This window comes from Phycodurus eques, chromosome 2 (assembly GCF_024500275.1).
Source record: "Phycodurus eques isolate BA_2022a chromosome 2, UOR_Pequ_1.1, whole genome shotgun sequence".
Classification (NCBI taxonomy): domain Eukaryota; kingdom Metazoa; phylum Chordata; class Actinopteri; order Syngnathiformes; family Syngnathidae; genus Phycodurus; species Phycodurus eques.
This window is the reverse complement of record NC_084526.1, coordinates 2098181-2107883: the sequence shown is the minus strand read 5'-3', so window position 1 is coordinate 2107883 and position 9703 is coordinate 2098181. Positions and strand designations below refer to the sequence as shown.

Genomic DNA, 9703 nt, shown 5'->3' with positions numbered 1-9703 from the left:
TGTCTCTAATCCGTACATCATGGCTGGCCTCACCACTGTTTTATGAACTTTGCCCTTCATCCTAGCAGAGACTTCTTCTGTCACATAACACACCTGACACCGTCCTCCACCCGTTCCAACCTCCTTGGACCCGTTTCTTCACTTCCTGACCACACTCACCATTGCTCCGGACGGTTGACCCCAAGTATTTCAAGTCCTCCACCCTTGCTATCTCTTCTCCCTGTAGCCTCACTCTTCCCCCACCACCCCTCTCATTCAGTCACATATTTTCTGTCTTACTTCGGCTAATCTTCATTCCTCTGCTTTCCAGTGCATGCCTCCATCTTTCTAACTGTTCCTCCAGCTGCTCCCTTCTCTCACTGCAGATCACAATGTCATCTGCAAACATCATGGTCCACGGGGATTCCAGTCTAACCTCATCTGTCAGCCTATCTATCACCACTGCAAACAGGAAGGGGCTCAGGGCTGATCCCTGATGCAGTCTCACCTCCACCTTCAATTCGTCTGTCACACCTCCAGCACACCTCACCGCTGTTCTGCCGCCCTCGTACATGTCCTGTATTATTCTAACATACTTCTCTGCCACTCCAGACTTCCGCATGCAGTACCACAGTTCCTCTCTGGGTACTCTGTCATAGGCTTTCTCTAGATCTACAAAGACACAATGTAGCTCATTCTGGCCTTCTCTGTACTTTTCCATCAACATCCTTAAGGCAAATAATGCATCTGTGGTACTCATTCTAGGCATGAAACCATACTGTTGCTCGCAAATACTCACTTCTGTCCTGAGTCTAGCCTCCACGACTCTTTCCCATAACTTCATTGTGTGGCTCATCCACTTTATTCCTCTCTAGTTCCCACAGCTCTGCACGTCACCCTTGTTCTTAAAAATGGGCACCAGCACACTTTTGCTCCATTTCTCAGGCATCTTCTCACCCGCTAGAATTCTATTGAACAAGCTGGTCAAAAACTCCACAGCCACCTCTCCTAGATGCTTCCATACCTCCACAGGAATGTCATCAGGACCAACTGCCTTTCCATTTTTCATCCTCTTTAATGCCTTTCTAACTTCCCCTTACTAATCATTGCCACTTCCTGGTCCACCACACTTGCCTCTTCTACTCTCCATTCTCTATCATTTTACTCATTCATCAACTTCTCGAAGTATTCTTTCCATCGAGCGAGCACACTGCTGGCACCAGTCAACATATTTCCATCTCTATCCTTAATCACCCTAACCTGCTGCACATCCTTCCCATCTCTATCCCTCTGTCTGGCCAGCCTGTATTGATCCTTTTCTTCTTCTTTAGTGTCCAACCTGCCATACATGTCATCATATGCCTCTTGTTTGGCCTTTGCCACCTCAACCTTTGCCCTGTGTCGCATCTCAATGTATTCCTTTCGCCTCTCCTCTGTTCTCTCAGTGTCCCACTTCTGCTTAGCTAACCTTTCTCCTTGTATGATTTCCTGTTCTGTGAGGTTCCACCACCAAGTCTCCTTCTCTCTCTCCTGCCAGAAGAACCTGCTTTCCACCTCTTCTTCTTCTTAGACTTCGACCCAAAGTAGCTGAATTTCCAACAGCGCCGGTGGCGGACGTTGTTAACCCAGGCCACGACCGATCCGGTATGGAATTCTTTGGATGAACGCTCATATTTGTTTGGCAACGTTTTAAGCCGGATGCCCTTCCTGACGCAACCCTCTGCATTTTATCCGGGCTTGGGACCGGCCTACAGTTTGGACTGGCTTGTGTTGGGACTTCATTCACGTGACCTGTCACAATGACAACAAATGTGTGTACTATTGTGACAAAACAATGAAAAACAAGACATCGTTGAAAACGCATACAAAAACACACACTGGAAAGAAAACACTTGCCTGCCCATTTAGTGATAAAAGATTCTCTAAAAACTAAAATTTAACAAGACACACAACTAAACACATTGGTGAGAAACTCTTTCACTGCTCATTTTGTGATTAAAAACCTTTCTCAAAAGGAACATTAAAAAAAACACACACGATAACACATACTGGAGAGAAACCTTTTGCCTGCACATTTTGTGACCTCTCATTCTCTGTCAGCGGACAGTTAAAAGCACACGACAACACACACGGGAGAAAAACATTTCACTTGCTCACTTTGCGAGACACGAATCAGTCGCACTACAACTTTAAAAACACATAAGAACTTACACTGGAGAGAAACCTTTTGCTTGCTCACTTTGTGAGAAACAAGAGAATGAGTTCATGATTGCAAGCAGTTATTGTTGGCAAACATTGACTGAGATCATACGCCGTTGTCGCTATTTGGGGAGTTTTATATTGCGGCCTACATAGTTGACTCTTCACTCAAGACGGAAAAACAGGATCACGTTGTTTTGAAAAAATGTCTCGTGAGGTTTTATTTGCAGTGCTCATAATGAGAAGCACGACACAAGTTAAAAAACAGTGAAAGTCATTTGAGTGCAGTTTTTCCTGTTTTTTTTTTTTTTTTATCAAAACGTGCATTGTAAATAATTGACTGTAAAAATTACTTTTTGATTTTGTACCTGTCCACGGCGTATCGCATTATGAAATGATATGATTTGTTTGTGTTCAAAGATTCACTTCGAAGGCAAATTTCTGGGTGCACTGTTTACGGTAAACAATTTGTTTTCAGACAAATTTAATAGCTCACACAAAAACACACACTGGAGAGCATTCCTGAGTTGTAGACGTTTTTTTTTGTTGAGAGCCCTGAAATCAGGTCATTGGAATTCCTCGAGCTTATCTACGTCACCAGCGAAGATCTGGATCTGGGCTGTCAACAAACACATGTGCTCTCACGAGTGGGTCTTGTTCATGGAGGCAACCAATCAGAGGAAAGGGGGCGGTCTTAGCCAAATATGGACAACGGATACAAAACTGGGTCAAACAGAAGTAGCTGTCCGAGGAGCTTTTTCTGGAAACGAGTGTGACAAAACCAAGGTGTTTTTTTTTTTTTTTTTGATGTTTTTTGTTTTTTTTAAATGAAATCATGATAGATTAAGCTTTTGGAAATGTTTATTGGATGCGTGACTGAAGACCAAAATATTAATAATTCATTTCAGTCGAAGACAACTTTACTAATCAGTTCTCCATCTTTTGTGTGTGTGTGCTGTCACTAGATGGCAGTAATGCCTCGGGCGTGGCTTTCCGTGGCCGGATGTTACGGTGACGGGAACCGGAAACCAAAACGTGTGACTCGCTTGACTTGGGTGCGTTTGCGCTGCTGTGGACACAGCACGCCCGTCACTCCTTTTTTTTTTTTTTTGCGCCACTAAAACATCCTTAAGTGGGATCTTCGCTCGCCAGCCGCTCACGGGCAGATCACGTCGCTGAGCGGAGATCGGGCGCGAGTGAGTGCAAAGTCTGGCGGATGCCTTGTGAAAATGTGCGCTAAACGGCGTGAAAGAAGAAGAGTGCGCGGAGGACATGTGCGGAACAGAAGACGAGCACGAGCGACCGCGGCCTCCACTTGTGCTCCCCGCTGCAGGTTTGTTGACTTTTTTTTACTTCCACTTGTTCACTAACTGATCATTTGCCGAGATTAATTGCATTATTAATTGTGTGACCTTGAAAGAAGTTACAAATGCATTGCATGCTGTCTGATGACGCATTCCGCCAGTTTCAATTTAGATCCTCCAAAAGAACAAATTCATTTATCCCTGCCCCATATTTTGCATAATTTGACTGAGACGTTTATAGCAACGTGAAACTGCGAGAGACTAACCCTTTGAAAATTGTATTTTCTGTGAAAGCAGTTCAAATGCTTTGCTAAAGGCGCAGCATGCAACCTTTTTTTTTAAAAAATATATAAATGGCTCACCTTCACTTTTCACTGCTTTTGCTGAGCTTTGGTCACTCGAATGGACGTTCCTAAATGCTCAAAGGACGACCGGACGTGGAAAGCGCAGCGGCGACCATGCACAGGGAAATCTGTTTGTACACAAGTGCAGGAAGTGAGTTTTCAATTATGTCTTTTAGCCGCAGACTCATCGGTCATGTTGGACTGACCTGCAGCCTTTGACAGTGTGGACAGGCAGATTCTTTTGTCTTCTCTTTTTGTCTTGTTGAACGGGCAGACAGAAGTTTTTTTGTCCTTCTTGCTGCTGAGTCCGCCACTGTTTGTCTGGAGTGCCCCAAGGCTCCATTCTTGAGCTCTCCTCTTTCCCCTTTGTCTACTTCCACTTGGGTCCGGCCTCCGAAAGAATGGCATCGTCGTCGTTTCCATGCTGACGCCAGCCCAATACGCATGCCACCGAAACAAGAACATGCCTCCTCTGTGAAACCTTTCATACGGCGCATTGACGAAATGTGGGGAAATGGATGGATCGATTATTATCTATATTTCCCACTTAAAACAGGAAAAATAAAACAAAGTAAAACAGAAGAATAAGCATAAACATCTACTAAATATATTTCAGCTTTTCTTTTTTGAATAAATCTGCAAAACTGTCAACAATTCAGTTTTTTTTCTGTCAATATGGGGGAGCTGTGTGTACATTCATGTGGGGGGAAAAATGAACTTAAGTGATTTTAGCAAATATAAATATAACAATTATATTTGCAATATAAAAAAAAATATAAAAAAAAATAAAATAAAAATATAAAAAAAAGTGAAAAATTGAACGGGGTCTGAATACTTTCCATACCCACTGTATCAAAAAAATAATCCTCAACATCCCAGCATGAGATTTGACTTTACCAAACCAAATGTGTGTTTGTCTTCTTGTGTCCTGCAGACGCCTGTGATGATCTTCATCCTGAGCAACAGGAACCAGAGTCAACGCACATAAAGGAGGAAGAGGAGGAGGAGCCCCCTTACGTTATCATGGAAGTACAGCCAGATCCCCTTCACCTTAAAGAGGAAGAGGAGGACGGAGAGACCCTCTACATTAAGGAGGAAGAGGAGCACAACCTCATCAAGTTTCCATTGACCTTTGTTCCTTTTAAGAGTGAAGAAGATGAAGATAAAGGTCAAAGTGAAGCCAACCGAGGGGCGGAGCCTCCAAGCAGCAGCTCAAGTCAACACATGACAACAGAAGGTGATGGCGGATCCCAATCAGACCGCCTCTTAGCTCCGCTATCAGATAGTGACGACATAACGTCACACTCTCATGATCATGATGATGACGGTGATGAGGATGAATACCCCAACGGTGATATGACATGTCACACTGATCATACACGATGGGAATGTTCTCTTTGTGGAAAAACATTTCGTTCAAAGGGCAGTTTGAGATTACACATGAGAATCCATACTGGAGAGAAACCTTTTCCCTGTGCGGTTTGCGGGAAACGATTCAAATTGAAGAGAGATTTAAAAACCCACACAAGAACACACACTGGGGAGAAACCATTTGCCTGCTCAGTTTGCGATCAACGATTCTCTCAAATGGGAAACTTAAGGAAACATGCAAGAACACACACCGGGGAGAAACCCTTTTGCCTGCGCAGTTTGCGAGAAAAAATTTGCTTTGAAGAAAAACTTAACATCACATACAAGAACACACACTGGAGAGAAGCCTTTTGCATGCTCATTTTGTGAGAAAAGATTCACTTTGAAGAAAAATTTAACAACGCATGTAAGAAGGCACACTGGAGAGAAACCTTTTGTGTGTTCAGTTTGTGAGAAACGATTCATTTTAAAGACAGATTTGATGAGACACACAAGAACACATACTGGAGAGAAACCTTTTGCTTGCTTAGTTTGTCATGAAAGATTCAGTGCAAAGACAACTTTAGTCACACACACACAAATGCACACTGGAGAAAAACCTTTTGCCTGCTCAGTTTGTGGTCAAAGTTTCACTTTGAAAGGAGATTTAGTAACACACACAGTAACGCACTCTAGAGAGAAGGCTTTTGCATGCTCAATTTGTGGTCAAAGATTCGCAACGAAGACAAATTTAACAACACACACAAGAACACACACTGGGGAGAAACCTTTTGCCTGTCCAGTTTGCGGGCAAAGATTTTCTATGAAGGCAAATTTAACAAGACACGCAAGAACACACACAGGTGAGAAACCATTCAGTTGCAGTGTGTGTGACCGAAGATTCTCGAGTAAGCATCATGTTAAGAGACACAAGTGTGTTGTTGAGATGAGCAGTGTTGAATGAAGCTTTAAGCAGATTGGAAAAAAAAAAAAAAAAAAACTGACCTGCTGTAAAGTGTACAGCTGATCCTGAAAAAAAGAAGGGTGAGTTTAATAACGTACAGACGTGAAATCAATAAATTCATCAAAGCTAATAAGAACTGCAGTGCTGTGTGCCGTTATCCATGGCAGGCGGTGATACTTGAACGATTACAGACGTTTACATACACTCAACATGATGGGCCTGAATAGTCACATGAATGTGAGTCTTTTGGTGGTCTTCAAAGACGTTTCAAAACCAGAATTGGCAGCAAACGTCACAATTTATTTGGGATTTTCTCATCCACACTGCCTCCAAATTACAGTACAGTTTTATACATGGTGGAGTAAACATTTATTATCATCAGGTTCAACGTTACATACATGGTTGTTTGTGTATGGGAACTGTTCCGGGCACGTCCCACCGGGAGGAGACCCCGGGGAGGACCCAGGTCACGCTGCTGAGACGTTTGTCTCCCGGGAAAGCCTCGTGTGCACGATTATTACGTCAAAATTGTGGCCAAAAGTAAAAGAACAAAAATCACGTTGTAGTGTCTGATGGGTAGGCAGTTCATTCCGATTTTTTAAATTTTTTTAATTATTATTGTTTTAAAAGCAACTTGTTGCTAATTTTGTCCACTGAAGGTCGCACTGACCGCCATTATAATGTCCACGTACCACTTAAGTGACATTCTGAAATTGACTTTTTATTCAGGATTTTGACGCCTGACGTTGATGCATTTGTGAAGGCTAAAAGATACCAAGTAAGCTTTACTTCATACAAAAAGTTGCACGATGAAGAATACGGTGAGGGTTTTCAACTTGTAATTTTATGGATGGATTTATAAGGCAAGGTGACAACTGCACCGTCATTCCTGAAAAGCTCCAACTTTGCTTTCCATGGTTCGAATGAGTCAGTTGAGTTTGTCCAGATGTCCGGATGGATGCGGGAAATAACAAATTTGAAATGATTTTCTAGATCGCAGCAAGTTGTTTTATAAAATGTGCTTAGAGTGTATAAATCCACTGTCATCTGTAAGTTACACGTGTAATTGAGTACACTGATTCATAGTTTGATTGATATTGCACTTATTTTTTTGTGAAGACATTTCTGATTGCTCATATTTGAAGCAAGATTTGCAACGAGATAAATGTGAATATTTTACAAATGGACTTCTAATTGTTTGCAACAAAATCGGAAACATTTGCAATTGTCGATATTTATACGAATCTACTGGTCCGGCCCACTTGAGAAGAAAAATGCGCTGAATGTGGCCCCGGAATTAAAATACGCATATTTTGTCCAAGTGGAGTTGCCGTACGACTTCACTTTCTACTTCCGCATACGTTTTTTTTTACGTAACAACTCGCCTGGGTTTATGAAATAATTCTTCCCGAATTAGTCCTGAACTCACTGGAGCATCGACAGCACGTCCATCACGACTGAACCGAAAGCTCTTCAATAAATCTTTGAACTCGTCCCTGGGTGCACCTTGAAGCTTTCTCGAGCGAGTCCCGACTAGCTCGGCTTCGCTTGCTAGCTGCTAACAAATAGACGCGTTTGGTATGGACACGTCGCGAAGCGTGCGTGGAAAGTGTGGCGACGCTCGCGTGAAAATGCGTGCAAAGAGTGTGAAAGAAGAAGAGTGCGAGGAGGACATTTGTCGGACAGAAGAGGGGACCGAGCGCCCACGTCTACCACTGGACGCCGTTTTGGAGCAGCCTCAGTTTGGGCCATACGGAGCAGGTTTGTTCACTTGTTACGATCGACCGTTTTAGAAGTAGTTTACAAACGCGGAAGTTGGAAGTGGTCTTGTATTCCGTCGCTTGCCAACCTTAACACTAATTTGATTTCTGACTCGGATTCCAACGTTGGCAAAGAAAGAAGAACATGTTGAAGTACAGCATTTGGATCAGTGCTTCGACTTGATTAGGACTTTTCATTTACTGTATGCAAAGGTTTTATTGCCGAATACGCGGAACTGTGAGGCAGATGTGCTAACCAGCCATAATTTGGAAATCATAAAAAGAGTTCAAGTTAAAAGTAACGTTTTAATCGTAAAAAATACAAATTAAAAAGGTAAAAATGCTCCTGCCCTTGCAAAAAAACAAAACATATAAAAAACGCTGTTACGCTAGCAACCTTCATGCACTTAGTATAGCACTTCCTGTAACATGCCCCCCCCCCCCTTACAAATACACAACATCCAAGTCGCTACATGAGGACAAGACTTTACCAAACCATCTGTGTTTGGCTTCTTCTGTCCTGCAGACGTCAGTGAAAAATATTTTCATCCTGAGCAACAAGGACCAGAGTCTCCTCACATTAAAGAGGAAGAGGAGCCAGCGTCCTTTCACGTTAAAGACGAAGAGGAGGGTGAGCTCACCGAGTTCCCGTTGACCTTTGACCATTTGAAGGGTGAACAAGATGAAGACAAAGGTCAACAGCACGAGGAGAACAGAGGGACACAGCCTCCAAGCAGCAGCTCAAGTCAACGCATGGCAGCAGAAGATGATGGAGACCACTGTGGAGCAGCACAAGCAGACGGCCTCTTTGCGCCACTATCAGATAGTGACGACACAACATCACAATCGCATGATGATGATGGTAATGCCCATGACGGAGAGCACTCTAAAGGTGAATTGACATGTCACACTGACAACAAACATGTAAAATGCTCGCGGTGCGGTAAAACCTTTAGTTCAAAGTGGGGGTTGAAAGTGCACACAAGAACACACACTGGGGAAAAAGCTTTCGCCTGCTCAGTTTGCGCGAAAAGATTCTCTGTCAAGGAACGTTTAATAATGCACAACAGAACACACACTGGAGAGAAACCTTTTGCATGCACAATTTGCGATCAAAGATTCTCTGTTAAGACGCATTTGACGACACACAAAAGAACACACACTGGGGAGAAACCTTTTGCCTGCTTAGTCTGCGGTCAAACATTCTCCGTGAAATATAGTTTAATAATTCACACAAGAAAACACACTGGGGAAAAACCTTTTGCCTGCTCTGTATGTGATAAAAGATTCACTCAGAAGGGAGATTTAAGAATACACACAAGAACACACACTGGGGAGAAACCTTTTGTCTGCTCAGTTTGTGGGAGGAGCTTTACTCTCAAGGGACATTTAAGAGCACACACAAGAACGCATACCGGAGAGAAACCTTTTGCCTGTTCAGTTTGCGGTCAAAGGTTCTCTGTCAGCGGAAGCTTAAGAACACACACAAGAACACACACTGGAGAAAAACCATTCAGTTGCAGCGTGTGCGATAAAATATTCTCTCGTAAGGATCATGTTAAGAGACACAAGTGTGCTGGTGAGAATAGAAGTGATCAGTGAACCATGGAAGACTGTAAAGAAACGGCAAGCTGTAAAAGTGTGTGTGTGTGTGTTCCTGAACAAAAAAATCCACAAATGACGACAGAATTATGGTGTCGTGTGCTCTATCACTGCGACATACACGCATCATGGGCATTGTATGTTAATAAAATCATAATTGTATCCTTGTATTTTGAATAAAGCAATCGTCATGGTCTTGAA

The 9703-nt window shown here is 42.9% G+C and overlaps 2 protein-coding genes across 2 annotated transcripts; both read left to right on the top strand.

The window, feature by feature from the left end:
* The first annotated feature begins 3320 nt into the window (after positions 1–3320).
* Positions 3321–6169, top strand: LOC133418259 (zinc finger protein 771-like). The gene is made up of 2 exons (XM_061706774.1): positions 3321–3511; positions 4761–6169. The coding sequence occupies exons 1-2, from the start codon at positions 3451–3453 to the stop codon at positions 5564–5566; spliced, it is 867 nt and encodes a 288-aa protein (XP_061562758.1). The 5' UTR covers positions 3321–3450; the 3' UTR covers positions 5567–6169.
* A 1318-nt stretch (positions 6170–7487) lies between these two features.
* Positions 7488–9703, top strand: LOC133417944 (gastrula zinc finger protein XlCGF52.1-like). Its single transcript, XM_061706201.1, has 2 exons — positions 7488–7901; positions 8427–9703. The coding sequence occupies exons 1-2, from the start codon at positions 7721–7723 to the stop codon at positions 9500–9502; spliced, it is 1257 nt and encodes a 418-aa protein (XP_061562185.1). The 5' UTR covers positions 7488–7720; the 3' UTR covers positions 9503–9703.